This window comes from Peromyscus eremicus, unplaced genomic scaffold (assembly GCF_949786415.1).
Source record: "Peromyscus eremicus unplaced genomic scaffold, PerEre_H2_v1 PerEre#2#unplaced_1143, whole genome shotgun sequence".
NCBI lineage: Eukaryota > Metazoa > Chordata > Mammalia > Rodentia > Cricetidae > Peromyscus > Peromyscus eremicus.
The window spans coordinates 29,346-48,023 of record NW_026735378.1 but is presented as its reverse complement, the minus strand read 5'-3'; the positions used below and the strand labels follow the sequence as shown (position 1 = coordinate 48,023).

Genomic DNA, 18,678 nt, shown 5'->3' with positions numbered 1-18,678 from the left:
CCTTGAAAATTTCTGCTTCACAGAAATGTCTGTTGGATATTCTGTGCCTGTAGGTCAAAGTTGGATTTTCCAATGTTGCGGAGGAACCTTGGGTGACTGACTGGACTTTCCAGGCAGCCAGCTGTCTCTGTCATTCCTATAGTTTTAGAAGTTGCTTGTTCTGCACTTCCTGTTTGCTCAGGTAATATTTTATCCTTCTTTGGTCTCTGATGGGAGGTAAGACTAAATAGTTATAGTTTTACAGTTTTCCATGTTACCAAATTCAGCAAATACAAATGGGCTGGACATTGTGAATGTAATTCTTACCTGATAATTGTTCTTATTGTATATAGTTTTACTGTGTTAGAGTTAAAAACCTTTCTTTTGTTATTTAGACAAAAAGGGGGAGACATTGTAGAATATTTGATCACACCGTGAACCTGGAGGTTGTGTTAATGAAATAAAAACCTGAGGTCAGGAGGCAGAGCCAGTGGCTGGTTGACAGGAAGTAGCCATAGAGAGTAAAGAGGGAGTCAGGAAGATGGGTAGAGAAAGGCACAGGAAGTAGAAGGGAGGGAAGGAGAGTTTGGTGGTTCCTTTGGCTTGGAAGGGCGGAAAAGCTCTTTCTTTCTGAGATGCTGGCTAAGGAGGAAGGTGAAGTAGCTGCTCCTCAATCCCTCTGAGCTAGCAGGTTTTCACTCCAGCCTCGGACTCCGGAGTCTTTATTGGTAAAATCGTAAGATACAAATTTACATAAAAACGACACTCTGAGTCCACCTCACACGTTCATGGATGACTGGCACACTGCACTCGTTCATCCCTGCTGCTCCAGCTGATCAGAGAGCTCTGTACCTGGGGAGTTAGTTAGGCCTAGGTAGGTGTGGTTATCCTCCAATGGGAAGGAGGCTGTCTGGGGATTGTGGTGGAGCAGGGTTGCCTACATAGGTGACTGATTATCTGGGTTCCCTGTGGTGAGGCTGTATGTCGGTGGCCGTGGGTGTGTCAGAGGGCAGCAGGTGGCAATTGAAGTTCAGGTGTCAGCCCACCAGAAGAAAAACTCTCTGATGGGTATATCTCATTTAAGCAAGGCTTTTGAGAATACAGACTCCGGAATGTCTTTTGCTTCTGCTGTGCCTTTGCATGCTTGCTACTACATGTTTTCTCTGGTATCTGATATGGTGTATATTGGATGTGGGGACTCCCCCACTACCTGTATTGTAGTGTGTTTATCTCATGATAACATCCCGATCTGCTGGGCATTCATATCCGTGGACTGTCTAGAAGATGATCCTTCCTTAGCTGTATAATTTTTATGAATAAAAATGAATACAAGGATTTGCTACGTAGTCTAGGCCCATGATTTCCCCCTAGAAGCTGCTTTAGATCACAGCTCCGATTTATGATTTAGGAAAACATTTTAGTCCAGGAGCCTGGCTGGCTCAAATTCCTTTACTCTTAACACTGAGGATTGTGGTTTACAGGTTTCCTGTGCACCCTTAGGTCGTATTAGCCTCAAAATAGCTTTAGATTAGACCAGATGCCTTGCTAATGGCTTTTAAGATAAACATTCCCAGAAAAGCAATCTGTAAGGACACAACTGAGCTGTCTGGCTAGGTCATAAATACAAAAACAGCCCAGTTATTGCCAGCTGGCAAATGATTAATTCCTTACACTCATTCCAAATTGACCTCAGTTTGTGAAGACAATTTCTGACTAGTCGAGGCTACAGAAAATAATTTGACTTTGTAGCCCCAAATGAGGGATGAGGGTTTTCTTGGATAGCCAGGCATCTTGGGAGACTTAAAGAGAGTTCAGAATTTATGACTTCTAATTACAGAATGCTTACATAGTCATGGGTTAGTTTGAACTGCCTCCCCTCTGCCTGGGACATGTTTTTATCTATAATCATTTACTTGAGAAATGGAATGTCCCTTTTCATGACCTTTGCAATGCCTGAGAGATTCCGTTAGAGTATTTAAGCAGTGGAGGGAAAGGGAACAATGGAACAAGGAGAGTAGTACAGTATTAGAGAGAACAGCAATGATGAGAACAACATGAGAAGAATAAAAAAATGAAACCATCAAGAGAATGTGTGAGTGTCCTTTTCCCTTAAAACCCCTCAGATAGAAAAGTCCTAGCTTCCTTGACACCATGGATTCCTTTCATGCCCTGAGCTGCCTTGGAGGCTGGTTCCCCCTCAGGCAGTGTTAGCTGTAGTGGTGGGGAAGCTTGGTGAGCCTGGATCCCCAGTCCTTGCGTGAGGAGAATGGAGATCTCAAAGAAGTAGAGCACAGGCTGGGAAGAGTACGTGAGGGAGACTGGAAGAGATCACTCCCGCTGGACACCCAAAGTGCCCAGAGCTTGTGCCATCATTCCTATCTGTGGGTCACTTGCCAAACTGAGAAACTGTGAAAGCTTTTGAGACAAAGGACATGGTTGGCCCCACCCAGCTAAAGCTATAGGCATGGGACACACTTTAGCAAGAAGGCCCCTCTCGGGGTAGGGGTCATGGCCTGACAGGCCTGCCTCAGGCATGTGTGAATGCTTGGGGCCATCATATGCATGTACTTCACTAGGCTGGCCTCACTCAGGTGTGCCTTCTGGGTCCAGCTTCCCACGTGGGCGTGCTGGAACAAGCTCAGCCATGCTTATTCTAGATCCTGCTCACTCAAGTACATCTGATGGGCTCCCATGCTGGGGCCACCTCATGCTCATGCTTATGCTGGGATGATGTCAGGAATGCATGCCTGCAGGGCCCACCTCACCCACAAGCTCCCCAAGATTTCTCCATTGAACTTTTCCAGGTAATCAGAAATGTACACCCAGGCATGTGGAACTTAACTAGGTATGATTGCTCACCCCAAGGGAAGAAAGGAGGCTCTGAGGGGACTAAGGTGATGCTAGGATCACCTAGATGGGTAACTGTGCATAGGTAGGTGTCTCTGTGCTAGGCTGCAATGGTGTGGATGTTCAGTCAGCCAGGATCTGCAGCTTACTGGGGCCAAGAAAATGTAGAAGAGCCAGGGACCAGACTTGGAATGGTAGATGATAGAGGCCAGAGGCAATTTTTTTCCTGCTGTCTACCTCAGTTCTCATATCAGGCGTGGGGTCCAGGGCCAGCCACATTCTTCCTATCCCTCAGTTACTTGCCCAGCCAAGGAACCGTGAAAGCATTGTGATCGAGTACCTGGCAGGCCTCAGTAAACCCGAGAACATAGCCCTCAGAAAAATTGCCCATCTAAAGGGGTCTTGGCCTGAGAGACCTGCCTAATGCAAAAAATGAATGCATGCCACGTCACACAGGCACCTTGCAGGCCCAGCTAGGCCAGAATTGCATAATCACCGCAGCTGGGGCCCCACGGTTGGACTAGACTGATCTTGGTGTCTCATAAAGGAACAGATGAGCAAAGTGAAAGTAACTTGGCAAGCAATTTCTTTTTGTAAAAAAAACGGAAATGCATGGCAGGCCGTGGAGTAGCAGAACACATGGCCTACTTGGCTTCTTTTATTCCTCACTCAGGGAGGATGTTGGCTGCTCCTCATTAGCTGAGGCTCAGCTTTCCAGTCTGGTCCTACCTAACTGAGAAAAGTGAAACAAAAAATGGAGAACAGAGGGAGAATGCAGAATTAGCGAGGAATGGGTGTATAAGCATTCCAAGGATCCCAGAAAGCTTATCTGAAAGCATGCTTATCTAACAAAGGAATAACAAAAGGGACCCTGTGGGAGGAGGGGACAGGAGGAAGCAGACACACAGCCATTTAATCTGTTTGTCAGAAGAGAAATGAGTGAATCTCTCATACCACGCATGCAGGCCTGATGGACCAGACATGTGCCTACAGGGCCCACCATGCACATACACAAACGACAGGTCTATCTCAAACATTTTTTGCCTGCTTTATTGTGGAAGTTTCTGAGAAACTGAGTCACCAAGCCATTTTCAGTTGAGGAGAGGAAAATTTGCTTCTTCAATGGACAGCACTCCAGGATCACTCCATAATGGCATTGGCCCTCAGCCTCAGCCAGGTTCAGTAGCCTCTTATTAGGTGGGAGAGCAGAGGCAAGCAGACAGGAAGTACAGAAGCGTGTACACGGCAGTAAAAAGTGCGGTTGCTGGATTGAAATTCAGTTACTCTACCTCCTCAGGGCCTGGGGTTTCTCTGGGGGTGGGTTCAGTTCAGAGGAACTATCTCAGCCCTGGGGAATTCCATTGTTTTTTACATGTGGCAGTTGGGGGGGGGGGTGGATTTCCACCAGAGCATCACCTGTGCGCTGGTTTGTAGGAGATGTGCCCCATAGTCTCAGGCATTTGAGTACTTGGTCCCAAGGATGCTAGAATGCCCTGGCTGTAGACAAGCATTAAGTCTCCGGAGACTGTCTTGCTGTCATTGCCTCACTGCTATGGGTCAATAACATCCAAAGATGTAGCATGAATCTTAAAAGTTCTTAGTAATAAAATCAAACCTGAGGCCAGTTATTGGGGTGAGTTCTGGAAGATCAGAGAGACAGAACAGGCCACAGCCACCTCACCTTGCCAGTTCCTCAGCTGGTCCTGTTTCCTCAGACTGGAAGGCTCTGAGTCCTCATCCAGAATGAATCTCAGCTGAACTGTGCTGCTCAAAACCTAAAAGCTTAACCAGCCAAATGCTTCTAGTTTCTGGTCCTCAAGCCTTATATATCTTTCTGTTTTTGCCATCACTCCCTGGGATTAAAGGCGTGAGTCACCATGCTTGGCTGTATCCTTGAACAGATAGATTTCTGCCTCTGGAATGCTAGGATTAAAGGCGTGTGCTACCACTGCCTATCCTAAGTATCTAGTGGCTTTTCTGTTCTCTGACCCCAGATAAGTTTATTAGAGTGCACAATATTTTGGGGAACACAATACCACCATATTTCCTCTCTTTTTGTCTAAAATTAAAAAAAAAAAGCTTATAACTAATACAAGAAAAACTAATAAGTATATACAATATATACAATCAAGATTACATTAACAATGTCTAGTCCATTAACATTTGACAGATTCAGAGAAAAAACTCCATTAATATATAACAATGTCCAGTCCAGTAACATTTGATAAACTCAGACAAAAAAAATTCACTACTTATCCTATTTAAAACAAGTAGTTCCTTTTTAAAAGTAGATTCAAAAATTGACCTTTTTATCTTATCATATTCATATTCTCTCTTTTTTCTTTTTTAAACAAAAACTCTGAATCTAATCTCCTTGTTCAGCTTTTTTCCTGACCATTAACAATTAACAACTTGTAACCAACCATCATAAACAATGACAATATCCAAAACTCATTAAACGACCAAAAACCTCCCATCCCACCTCTTGGGAATGTGGGCATCGTTTTCTTAAAATTACTTCCTCTTTCTAGGATGAAGGCATCTTTAGGGGATTCTGAAAAGAAAATTTGGGGTTAATTGTCAAGTCTTGTATTACATAACTCCAGGCTATGGCAGGTAGTTTCTCAAGATAGAATGCCTTGTTTGGGAACACAATCTCAGGAAGAGGAGATCATAAATTTCTCAAGAACATCTTAATCTGCATGTACCCCCACAGAGCTGCATCAACTTCTTCTTATCCAAGCCCCTTGCCCATGCCTGCCCACTCCTATAAGAGCCCTGACCAGCTCCCTCCCCTTGGCACAACTTCCATTCCAGAAAGTTGCAGCCCCCCCCCCCCCCCCCTTTGCTGATAAACATAGTCAGGCTTATCTGTTGAGGTCAGACTTTGGTTTCTTTCCACTCTGAAATTGAACAGTAGCTGTTTGGAGAGGCTAAGGAGATGAGGCCTTGCTGAAGGAAGGAAGGAAGTATGTCACTAGGGGTGGCCTTGAGGTTTCAAAAGACTCACTCTATTTGGAGTGTTTTCTCTTGACTTCCTGTTTGCAGTTTGAGATGGGAGCCCTCAGCTCCAACTTCCAGCTGCAGTTGCCTTGTCTGCCTCCTGCTTTCCCTGCCATTATGGACCCTAACCCTCTGAAACCATAAGCCCCAAATAAACTCTTTCTTCTCTGTTGTTGCCTTGGTTATGGTATTGTATCACAGCAATAGAAACCTTAACTAAGATAGCCTGATACAAGACCTGAAGGGTCTGCCCCACGCATGGGTGCTATTTCAGCAAACCTAACTGTATACTCAGGGAGGTGGCCTTTAACTGGATGAGACCCTCCCCTCATCACTCTAAAAGTAGAAGTATCTGAGGGTACCCTGTTGGATCGGGGTGGGAAGGTGTGTGACTGACTATTAAGGAACTCTGTGGTGAGGCTTCAGCAGTGGCAGAGACTGCCTTTATCCACAGCCCTTGGGGAGGAGAGTGTGTATCGTGAGACATGCCTGATGGCCACCCGTCAGGCATGCATGCACGCACGGATGAGCCACTGCACTCATTCGTTCATGCCGGGCCTGCCTCGCAGGTGAGCACGCATGCCCTTCCAGCAAAAAAAGAGACATGTACATTGGAAAGGCTAGGACTAACTAGCTGTGACTGCTCTCTGAAGGGAAGGAAGCTCTCAATGGTGTGGTTGGGTTAGGGTCACCTAGGTGAGTAACTGGGTGAAAAGGCATCCTCTGGTAAGGTGAGTTAGGAAGAGTAATGTTTGAACCACAGCCCTTGGGTGTGTGTGGATCACAAGGAGGCTTGCGCAAGAGGGCCTGTGATGCAATGTGCCTGAGTCTGGCTTTAGCCTCGGACTGGACTAGGCACCTCTGGAAGGTCAGAGAAGAGGTTTGAGAAAGAGAAGGCCTGGGATATCTGAGCCGGACAGTGTGGTAGAGGAGGGACTCACGATATCCAACATCTGCCCCCTGTGTACTATACAAGGCCAGACTGAACACCTGAGACCTCTGAGATAGAGCCACGGGCCATCGAGCAACGGGAGCACCATTTAGAGAGAAAAGTAACGTGGACCCCTCACGCATGCGCAACTGCTGTGCCCAAGTGTACATGTCTGATTGACTTAATAGGTTTTCCCATCCTTCGAGTTTCACCTGAGCTCTCTTTGCGCATGCGTATACTATTGCCTCACGTGAGCGACCCATTGGACTGCTGGCCTCTGTCACACAACCATGTGCCTTCCTGTTCCAGTCAATCAGAGATAGACACATAGGAAGATGGGCATAACTGGCTGTGGCTGTGGCCCAATGAAATGAAGCCATGGGCCATCCCTCAACAGGAAGGCAAGCATGACTGGGCGACGCGTGCTGGGCCCCTTGGCGCATGTGCAAAGTGCTGGTACCCACTGCGCATGCACAGGTGCTATTATGCCAGCCAATCAGAGAGCGTTATATTGGGAGGTGGGGCCAAATCAACCTCTGAGTGGAAGGAGGCTCTCTGGTGGAGCCAAGGCACGTAAATGGGTGACGGAATTTTTGTTTGTTTTCTGGGGGCTTTTTTGGGTGCTGTGGTGTGGCTCCAGGGGTGGTTTAGAGGCATCAGGAAAGGTGGAAGCTCTTGACGTAGGACAGTGGGATCACAGAATGAGAAGGTCCAGGGTAGCCAGTGAGGTGACTTCGGGAGCCTCACTTCCACTTTGGGCTGGAAGAGGCACCAAAGCCAATAATGAAAAGGGGTGATGAGGGCAGCAGGGCCCTAGAACAGTGGACGGGGCAGAGTTAGTGGGCTGGGAGAGGGAGTGGGGACTTTCCATATCTGCCGGGGGTTTTTTGTTGTTGTTGTTGTTGTTGTTGTTTTGTTTCGTGGTTTTTTTTTTTTTTTTTTGGTTTTTTTGCCTTTGGGTCTAGACTGGACAACTGGGTCCTCCTGTGTTGCTTCCACTGGCAATACCTCGACAGGCTGGGTAGTCTGAAGGGGAGGAGGAACGCTGGCCACTTTGCGCAAGCATGTGCACAACAGCAGGACCCAAGTCAGGAATGGGTGACTGATGGGCGGGCCTCACAGCTTTGGGAGTGCCTGTAGGCAGCCTCAGGGGTGCCCACGTAATGGTGTTTCAGCTAGTCAGAGATCCATTCCAGGAGGTGGGGCCTCTCAGAGGAAGGTGGTGAAGTGTGGTCACCTAGGTGAGTGACAGGGTAATTAGCAGACTCAGTCGTGAGCCCGGGGTCAGCCTGGATCCACAGCCCTTTGGGGAGGAGAGTGGGAGCTTGAGGCAGAAGGGTCAAGGTTTATCTGTGATGTGAAGTTTGGAAGACTCACTTTCACCTGGTAGTGAAATAGAACACCGAGAGCAGTGGAGGAAGGGGTCCTGAGGGTTTTGGGTTTGAAGAGAGCTGGGTGTGACAGTGAGGTGTAGAAGAAGAAGTAGTGACCTTCCACGTATTGCTCCTTGTGTCCAGTTGGAGGCCTCAGTGGACATCTGGGTCTCGCTTACATGCGGCCATGGGCCTTGCCTCCACAGAAATGCCTATCTGAAGGGGGTGGGGCAAGACTGGGCCCCTTCACCATCCAGCAGCTTCTGCATCCAAATCCTAAAAGTGCCAGTTTAAGCCACTTAATCCTGGGCATGTATGCCTTTCCAGTCAGAGAGATGTGCATTGGGAGGTGAGGCCTAGATAGATATGACTACTCTCTGAGGAGAAGGAGGCTCCCAGGGTGGGAGAGTACCCTGGGTGGATGATTGGCTATTGGGGAACTCTGTTATGAGTCTCCCCAGTTATGACAGGGATTAGAGAGGAGCCTTACATAGCTCATGTGGTAGGACAGTGGGGTCACAAAGAGGCAGGACCAAGGCAAACCTGTTGGGTGATATCAGGAGCTTCATTTCCAAATGGGACTGGACAAGGCCCCAGAGGGCAAGGCTAGGGAGGGGTCATGAGGGCTACAGGGATTGGGAGGGCTGAGTGGGACAGCGTATGAGCTGGGAGATATGGCCTTGGTGACTGAGTAGGTCCTCAGCAAGTTGGAATTCCCAACCTGAAACCAGTATTAGGTGCCTTGTTTTACAGGGAGGGGCAGTGCCCAGGATTTTCCCGACCAAGGGTTGGGAAAGCAGCAGAGAGTAACGATCTTGAGAAGTAGTGGGTTGGGGAGCTCCACATTCTGGTAGAGAAATGGGACAGAACAGAACATTGGTGACATCCTCTTACCCTCTCTTTGCTGCAGCACAAGTGCCAGGACACCTGGCTGCACCCTGTGGAGTCCCAGTCCCTGTTCCCATTGGGGTCTTGTAATTCCTCCTGGTGTTTGTAGTTCTAGGAGTCCTATCTAGCCCAAGAAGATTCTAGCCATGTCAAGCAGGGAAAGGAAAGCCACTGACAGTGCTGGCATGCGCCCAAGGCTGGATCCAAATCTCACATCAGATGACACCCAGAACCCAGATGCAATCACCCCAGGTGAAAAACAGATGGGCTCCTGTAGGGCTGTGTCCACCCCGGGGGACATCCTAAAATCTCTTGGCAGATGGAGCACTGAGTGGATGAGGTGCATGGATTTTTCTTGGACTAGCAGGAGGTTTCAGATGCTAATAACTGTTGCTCAAGCTTGTTTGTGGTTTTAGGTTCCCCTACCTTAAATTCCCACCCCACAGGACACCTGCAAGGCGCATAAGGCCGTTCTTTCTAGTCAGCCTGCCTCTCTGGGAGCACATGGGTCACAGTGACTCTCTGGAAGGCCCGTACAGGTGCCTGCACCAACTGTTCCCAGACTCAAGCCCAAAGAGTTTTAAGTGTGTGTGTGTGTGTGTGTGTGTGTGTGTGTGTGTGTGTGAGAGAGAGAGAGAGAGAGAGAGAGAGAGAGAGAGAGTTAGAGAGAGAGAGAGAGAGAGAGAGAGAGAGAGAGAGAGAGAGAAAGAGAGAGAGAGAGGCGACTCCACAGATGACTGCCTTAAAAAGTGTAACCATTGCTATGGGATCTAGAAACCCCAAAGTGAAGCTGTTTTCTGTGGGGGATGATGAGAACAGCACACTTTGTTTCAAAATGTTTTTCCTCTTCCTTTTTAATACAGTGGACAAAGGAGTCATTGATGTCAGTAGTGAGGACATTACTTCCTCTGGAAAAGAAGGGCAACAGGCCAGGTGATACGTTTTGTTGTTTACCCACTCGTAAAATAAATTTAGAAAAGTCTGGCTGGAGAGAGGGCTCAGTGGAAGAGTGCCTGATGTACAAACACAAGAAGCTGAGTTCAGATCCGTAGCACCCACAGAAAAAGCCATGCATGGCCACACACACTTTTTAAGCCCAGAACTGAGGGGTATGATGCGGCAGAGGCAGGAGGACTGCGGATGCTTGCTGACTGCCAGCCTAACAGAATAAACTGAGATTAAATAAATAAGTAAGTAAGTAAATGCAGCAGCCTGTAATGTGTATGCATCACATAAATGTACTGGGTGCATTGAGCTTAAAGGCCTCAAAGCATTCATCCCGTAGTCAATCAGATGTTCAGTGTGGTAAGAAATGAAAGTCTCATGCCTCCAGCAGACTACAGGTCCTGTCATAGATTCTGTCTGACAGGAATAAGGTGGAGATGGAGAGAGGAGGACACCACACGTCTACCTCTGAGGTCGGCATGGGTGCACACATGCCCTTCCTCTGCACACAAATCTAGAAAAGTCAGTGCCTGCTCTTGAAATGTGAATTGTATGTAGGCTGTGTGGCACACTCCACTTCCTCCACTCACACTACAAAAACGGCCTTTTGTATACATTAAAGTAAAAAATGTGATTTCTTTGCAGGAAGGAAATACAGGATTTATTTGAAGAATCTGAAGGTACGTTCTAGGAGGTATTAGGAATTTGAGAAAATTGTTTGACGAAAAAGAAGTGCAAGGCGAGGGAGTTGTCACTTGGCAGACAAGAGAAGTGTGTTTACTACCTTGTTCTCAAACACTCAGTGTCAAAATAGTATTTATTAGATTACCAACTCTCTACCTCATGTTAATTGTCGATATGGAGAGCATGGCACCGGCAGTGTGGATACTCTTATTTACTCACTGTGAGATATTTGAAAACTGGATGAAATTATCTGTCTCCCAGGTTTTGATTCACACAAGTGATACGTCTGTTTTTAGTATCACATTTTTACTTCACTTGTTTGTATTCTAGTCCGGCTCTTTGTGTGTGTGTGTGGGGGGGGGGCAGGTTGGTGAGGGCCAGCTCCTCTTAAATAGATACCCACTGTTTAATGTGCAAAAAATAGCACATGCAGTGGAAAGCTGAAGTCAGCACTGGTAGCCTGTGACCATTATATGATCAGACTGAGTCCTGCTTTAAATTGCTGTGTTAGATGTTAGTCACATGAACTGTTCAAAACAAAAACAAAAAACCAAACCAAACCAAAACAAAAAACATTGCAAACTTGACAACTGGCTGGGAGCTCTGTAGAGTTTTCTGATGGAGAGTCATATCTAGAAACCATTCAGGAATCAGGATAGGGATGTAGCTGAGTGGGAGAGCACTTGCCTAGTATGCTTAAGGTGCTGGGTTCCATCCCCAGTACCACACACTTTTCTAGAAATCAATGTGGTTCCCCCCCTTTAAATTATTCAGGGTGTCTACCTTGTCAAATTTGTCAAAAAAATTCAATGGCTGCAATAATTACAGTATTTTCATCTTGCTGTGCAATAATATCTGAGTCTTTGGAGATCTTTGTAAATGGACTACTTTTGTGTTTTGCACAAAGCGGCCCAACAGTCCCTCTGAATGTGTCCTTGAACTGGAGCACATCTTGAACTGGAGTACATTGGTTAAATTTATACCTCATAAATGACGTCTCATAAAGAAATTACACACTGACTTGAAACCCTTTTTGTAAGTTTTGTTGGGTCCACTGTGTTTTGTATGTAATATATAGACACTGAAGTCCAGCTGTCCAATTCCACATCAAGGTCATAACCACTGAAATTCTTGACTGAAAGGAAGGAGGCAAATAATCTTATCATTGACAGATTGTTTCCATCTATTGATAACAAGTGTCTTTCCAAGTAGAAAACTAAAGTTGAGGGAACTTTACAGTAATTGTTACAAGATTATATTTCAATACAGAGCCCATTAAGAACTTTCTTCAGGGAAACAGAGAAAGATTCACAGCGATCATCATGGCGTCTTTTGAAACCATGGAGCAGAAAGTTGAGGATGTCCTAAAAATCCAGTGTGAACAAAGGTACGGTTGTTGCTTCTGGGTGCTTTGATCCCAGACCCTTTGACATTTGGTTAGTAAGCATGATGGCAAGAGGTTGAGGAATAGCCGTGACCCTCACTGGCCAGAAGCTCGGTTGGAAAATGTATTTGGCTTGGTTTTTCTGTATAGAATAGACTTCCTTTAGTCTTATTATAGCCTCACATCATAACGGAAGTCAGCTGCATTTCCTAAGGATGAATTACAATGACCGTTTTGACACATGCAGTTGAATCAGTGCAACAGTAAGGACGGTATATGCATCGCATGAATGTGTTGGGCATGATGAGCTTCAAAACCTCAAAGCATTCATCCTGCAGTCAGTCGATCATCTGTTCCATGTGACAAAAATGAAAATCTGATGTCTCCAATGTCGCATAGATTTCAGGAGCAGTGTTTACTATGCTACTGTACCAAAATCCTCACTGGCACAACGTGAGGAAGAGTGGGTAGGCCTCCACAGAATTCTCTGATGGTAGTGGATGTGCATGCTCATTGGATCTGTTCTCCAGAAAGAGGAAATAAAGGAGAAGCTGTATGTGTCAGGAAGGTGAATACTTGTGGAATATTAATAGAATACTAATGATAATTCTCCATAAGTTTTCTAGAGCTAAGATATTTGAAGTGACTTCTCTCTCAGCCAAGGAGGAACAAATACTGTCAGTGTAAGATGAAATAATCCACATGGGCTTCCTTTTCTCTGTCAGAATATTTTAGATGCCATTTCCCCATCCTCCATCGATAGTGTTAGTGAGGGCAAGTCAGTCATGCTTCGAATGCACTTTCTTCATATTGTGATGGAATATCACACTGTTCATTGCTGTCATTCACAGGCAGAAACTTTATCAAGACTATTCTCTTCAGATTATGAATTTGAATAGGAAGTTATCCATGGATGCAGATCAAGTCAAGAAACAGGCAGAAAAACTCTCTGTGAGTATCAGCCTTAGCATTGTGTCAGCACCAGAAGTAGTAGGGCTTCCTGCAGCCAGTCTGGAGGAAAGGGACAGGACAAGAGCTTAGGGAGACAAGGATGGTGGTTGATGTGGTGAGGAGAGACTGGCTGTCTCCTCCCCCTCCCCCCACCCCCCGGGCGTGTTCCTTTCCCTGCCAAGACATAGCAAGGTCAGTGATGGGTTAGGAGCAGTCATGGTGGGGGGATGAGCAGGCACTGCCTGGAGAGTACAGGAGAAGGTATGGGATTGTATCCTGAGAGGGAGCCCTTCATGATCCACGACATACGGAGGGAGATGGAGACGCTGTCCAGTCCAGTGGTCAGGAGCATGGCCTCTGCAATCCCACCAGCTGGAATGCAGTCACAGTTCAGTCACTTGCTAGTTAACGCTAACTCAGGAAAATAATTTACCTCTGTGCCTCGGATTCCTAGAAGTGAAAGGAGAGATACTTAAAGTGCCTATGTCACGGAATTGTTCCAAAATATCACATCTAAACACTTTTAGATGTGTATTCTTATATCGGTCCAGGACAGTATCTGAAGTAAGTCTTACAGAATCCTTCCCTGTTAAGCATAGCACTGTAGGCTCTACTCTCACTGGGAAGGACAAAATGGAGTGGGTTCCTATGTAGGGGAGTGACATGGTCACAGGGGACATCTCATGGTAATTTCTATAAAAAACAGAGTTCGACAGCTATGGAGGCCTCTAATGGGTGGGTTTTCAAGTCTTCAGGAGCTAACAGGAATGTTCTGAATACTGTTAAGTAGGAACACTTTCCATTAAGTGAATGGAAACTTCATAGTATTAAGGTTATTTTGTAGTATTAGATAACTCATGTAAAGCGGTCATTGTGTTGGTTGAAAAAATACCATAGTTATTTCATTCTCTATGTTTTGCATAAATACAATACAGAGTCATGTTTCTGTAAGCTTTCTGTTTTTTTTCCCTGAATTGTTCTTACATCTTTTATTGTCTTTGTTTGCAGAATATGTTTAAGGAGCAACGAAAATTTATTCATCAGTCTCTGATTCTTCAGAAGAAGAGAATGGAAGGCTTTAAATCACTGTGTGAACAATACTTGGAGGTCTGTTGTACATTCTGAGGAAGCAGCCTATACACAGGGCATTGAATACTCTGGCATTCTTTCCGTGCTCTTTGGAAAGTTACCCATAAACATCTTCCAGCATATTCCTCATGGAGTCACTGTTCCACATAAACCTAAGTACAAAATGAGTTTTTGCTTTTAGGATTCACTTCTGGTTGGCAGAATCATTCGAAGCAGGAAGTGCTGCCTTGGCGATCTCATCTAGAGTTGTTCATATTGTACAGGGCATTAATGCTTTTCAGATCGTCTCTTCTTGTCTCACAATACGTTTTCCATTGTGTGTGTATGTGCACACAGGCACACACACGTGTGTACTTGTCTGTGGGTCTATGTGTGGAGGCCAGAAGCCAACTGTGGGTATCTTCAGTCACTCTCCAGCATATCTTTTTGAGACAGGATCGCTCACTGAACCTGGAACTTGCTCACCACTGTGGATAGGCTGGCTGTTCACCAGGTACCATGGGCGGCCTGCCCTGCCCCAGGTCAACGTGTCACCATCCTTGGCTTTTAATATGTGTGCTGGAGAGCCGAAGTTGGCTTTGGCTTTTCCTACTTGTGGAGCAAGCACTTTGCCCACTGAGCCTTCTTCCCAGACCCTACGATCCATTTTTAAGCAGAGTAGTGACAAGACTATATCACATTTGCTCTTGCTTTATTTCCTCAGTCCACTTTGATTTTATACCATTGCATGACTGAAACATGGTTTTATATGGCCAATTAGAGTTGTAAGACAGCTCCCAGATGTAGCACACAGTGGAAAAGTAAGTGGAAGACTTAAGTAAGTGAGAGATTGTGAATTGAGAGTCACCCTCTGTAATAGGCCCATCTTTGTAAATTCTTCCTAGGCACATTGACCTATGCTATCTGCAGGTTTACAGCTATTTGCGAAGGATATAAGTACTCAGCATCCTGGGTTGTATTTGTTTTTCAGACTTGATGTGAACTCCCTTGTTCAAGTTGCTGTTAAAGTTTTGTTCATCCCGAGTAATTAAGATGACCCAAACAATCAAGTTATAAGAATTCACCCCATGCTTTCTTATGTTTATCCCCTACAACAACCCCCTCACCACCACCACCACCAAACACACACACACACACACACACACACACACACACACACACACACACACACACGCACTGCCAGTATCTGTTCCTGCTGAAATGTCATGCTTTTGACGGCCGGCCCGGTGGCCCAGAAACTTGCTTGCCCATTCCAACATTAAGATCCCTGTGATCCCTGTGTTGTTCCTGCTTCTGTGTTTTCTGCATCACCAGATTATGGAAGAGGTCCCACAGAGTTCTATAATTCCCCCCACGGTATTTAACAAAACCATTTAGATGTAGTATGTTCGATTACACTCAGCACTAAAGGGACTGTGGGGGTGGAAACCTTGAGTTTTAATTTCGTGGTGTTCAGTGGTCATAGTACAGGACAAGCTACTCCATCTCCAGAAGAAGTGGGAGGGTGGCAATAAATGAGCTCATGCCTCGTGTTCTCTGTTTTCGTTCAGTTTCATTTGCTTTTCTTCTTGCTGTGCAGGGAGAAGGATCCCAGGGTCTCACACATGCTAGGCAAGCACCCTTCCCCTGAGACACCCTCATTGCTAATACCTCATGATTGAACGTTCAGCAGTGGGTTGCGGGGTGGCAATGTCTGTGTCTCTTTGGTGGGTGTTTCGATCTTCATGTTGCACATGGTGTATGCTTGTTTTGGAATAGTTAGACCATGTCTTTTACCAAATTTACTCGCTTTTAAATGTTGCTGTTCACATTTGTAAACCAAGATGACACGGGGCTGATTTCTGCACATGTCTTTTCACTTTAGAAACTTGAGGTACTGAGGGATTCGCGGGGAAATTCTGTGGCTGAAGAGCTGAGACATCTAATAGCCACCTTGGAAATAAAACTTCTGATGGTGAATGTAAGCATTCAGTCTTTCACGTCGAAAATGATGATCGACGAGCACTACTTATTTTATCCCATTTAACATGTCCTTGTACTTAACAGCGCCAGCAAGAGAGTGCTGCTGCTCAACAGTCTCTCCTGGATCTCTTATTCTCATAATACTTTGAAGAAACGAAAGTCGATACAAGGGGAGCGAGCGAGCGATTGTTTCATGGAAATTCGCTGGGTGAAGCTGATTGACATTTGCAGCTTCAGTGACTACATCTTCTTGCGTCCCCCTGTTCCTAAAGATAAACCCAAATAAACCCAAGGATTTGTGTGACAGCAGTCCAAAGATGTCTATAGGAACCTCCAGCCCTCGGGTAGTAATGGCGAGTTTTTCTTTTCTTGGTAGCATCATAATTAACAGTTAGCACTGCGTTGATGTCGATACAGTGGGGTCTCATACCTCAGCATCACTTTCAGAAATCAGAAGGCACAAGAGTGGTCCACCCTTGTCATCTTCAGAGAAATAATTAAAGAAGACACACTCTTGCCATTACATTCTGCTATTAAATTTGTTCAGTCGTGGAGCCGATGGGAATGACCATAACCTTCCAAAGGGAATGTGCCCTGTATACTTCATAAAAGACTGTGCCCCAGAATTAGTTAAACTGGTAGAATTCCTTAAACCTCCCGAGTAAGAAAGATGTGAGTAATGTGACATAAGTTTGTGAAAATGTCACTTTCAGACAAAATTTACAAGGTCTTTGAATTAAATGTGGTCTGCTACCCAATGTCATCTGCCTGTCACACCTTAAGAGTTGATTCTTAGCACCTGTACAGCTCAGTTCCTCATAGTTTATGTATTTCGTCCTTTGCATGGATAGGAGTAACTAGGAATGTTTTGTTTTTCAAATTTATTGTGCACGTAGTATGTGAGCATCAGTGATATACTGAGGTCTTCTGTACAGTTGGAGCTCTTGTCCTGTGATTTCCTTTATATATATATATATATACACACACACACACCATGGGAAATCTTTACCTGGAAACATTTGATTTAATAAACATGAAATTATTTCAGACTTGCTGGGATGAGTCATCTAATTGCCCTCCCTTCCTGACGTTTCATGCCTTTTAAAACAAAAATGGTCCCATGCCATGTAGAGGGGTGCTGTCACCCACGTTTCTGCGTGGGGCCAGTTGTAGTCCCGACCACCTGTCTCATTGTGTCTTGTTGTGTAGAAGCACTGAAAACAGAGTGCGTTCAGCATCTCCCCTTTTCTGCAAGTGGAATTCGTTCCTGTATAGTCAATGAGGGCTTCCCCTCTGGGATCACTTTACTTCCTAAACTTTGAATTATCTGGGGGGACTTCCCTGCTTCGTGCAAAGTATGTGTGAGTGTATGGACCTTTAGTACTATTTCCAGCTTTGAATATCTCCTACCTGAGATATTCTGACAATCGCTACCAAATGATAAATACATTACCATAGCGGAGAATCCTGTATGGTTCGAGTGTGTGCGTGTCCCTGTGTGTGTGTGAACACTTTGGTATGTGGAGCATGTGTATATGAGTTCGTATGTGTAGCACACATGTGAGAATACGTGAGAAGGCGTGTGCGTGTGCGCGTGTGCGTGTGTTTGTAAATCTTTTGGTATGTGGTGCATGAGTATATGTGTTCATATGGTAGGCACACCTGTGTGTGAATGCGTGTGCATATGTGTGTGTGTGTGTGTGTGTGTGTGTGTGTGTGTGTGCTTGCCACCAAGGGGGTGCACATATGCCACCACACGTGCTTTTACATGTAGAAGCAAGAGATATTTCAGGTATCTAACTTATTTTGAGACAGGGAATCTCTCTGAACATGGAGCTCATCGATTAGGCTAGAGCGTTAGGCCATTGAGCTCCAGGAATCCACCCTGTCTCTACCCTCCAGTGCTGGTGTTACAGACACTCACTTTGGGGCTGAGATTTTTTTTTATTTCCCTTATTTTATTTATATTATGTGTGTATGCCTCTATGTATGTATGTGCAAATGTGTTCTCAGGTGTCCGTGGAGGGTGTCAGACCCCCTAGAGGTGGACTTATCAGTCAGTCTCAGGCCACCTGACAGAGGTGCTGGGATTTGAACTCGGGTCTTCTGCAAGAGCAAAAAGTGCTCTTAACCACCAAGCCATCTCTACAGAACCCTGTGCTGAGGTTTTCAAAGGCTTGTAGGGAATCTGAACTCAGGACCTCATGCTAGTTCAGCAAGCATTTTACCCACAGAGCCATCTCACCAACCCCATGTATATATTTGTTTCTTAGGAGCTTGAACTCAGATATTTTATCTGTTCCTTGTACACACTGATGATGCATACAGAACACATTCTGACAGCTCTCATTACTTCACTGTGAGGCATCTAAACTTTGCAGGTGTGGGTCTTCCTCCCTGGGTACACCTCAGCTCCTATCACAGTATCCCAGGCTGTTGGGAGCAGGCAGGTCCTTGTGCTCATGGATCTCCATGGAAACCAGGAATGTTAAGGATGCAGAATTGTCTTTTCAATGGAAAAGATGTAAAACCTGTTCTTCCATCCAGAAAGCTGGGGATTGGAGGTGATTAATAGCCTGGTGATCTGCACTCTCTGTTGAGCCAGACCATATCAAACTCCTACAAACAGGACCAGATGTAGC

At 45.6% G+C, this 18,678-nt stretch overlaps 1 protein-coding gene across 2 annotated transcripts; it reads left to right on the top strand.

Annotated features, from left to right (window-relative positions):
* Nucleotides 1-6,673: 6,673 nt before the first annotated feature.
* On the top strand, nucleotides 6,674-16,340 carry LOC131902007 (X-linked lymphocyte-regulated protein 3A-like). Of its 2 annotated transcripts, none has more exons than XM_059253044.1 (8): nucleotides 6,674-7,161; nucleotides 9,885-9,954; nucleotides 10,612-10,646; nucleotides 11,920-12,037; nucleotides 12,886-12,985; nucleotides 13,994-14,092; nucleotides 15,939-16,034; nucleotides 16,121-16,340. In XM_059253044.1, the coding sequence occupies exons 1-8, from the start codon at nucleotides 7,131-7,133 to the stop codon at nucleotides 16,175-16,177; spliced, it is 606 nt and encodes a 201-aa protein (XP_059109027.1). In that variant the 5' UTR covers nucleotides 6,674-7,130; the 3' UTR covers nucleotides 16,178-16,340. The 2 variants fall into 2 exon arrangements, with proteins under 2 accessions (XP_059109027.1, XP_059109026.1); XM_059253043.1 differs by lacking the exon at nucleotides 6,674-7,161 and adding an exon at nucleotides 9,106-9,273.
* Nucleotides 16,341-18,678: the final 2,338 nt, after the last annotated feature.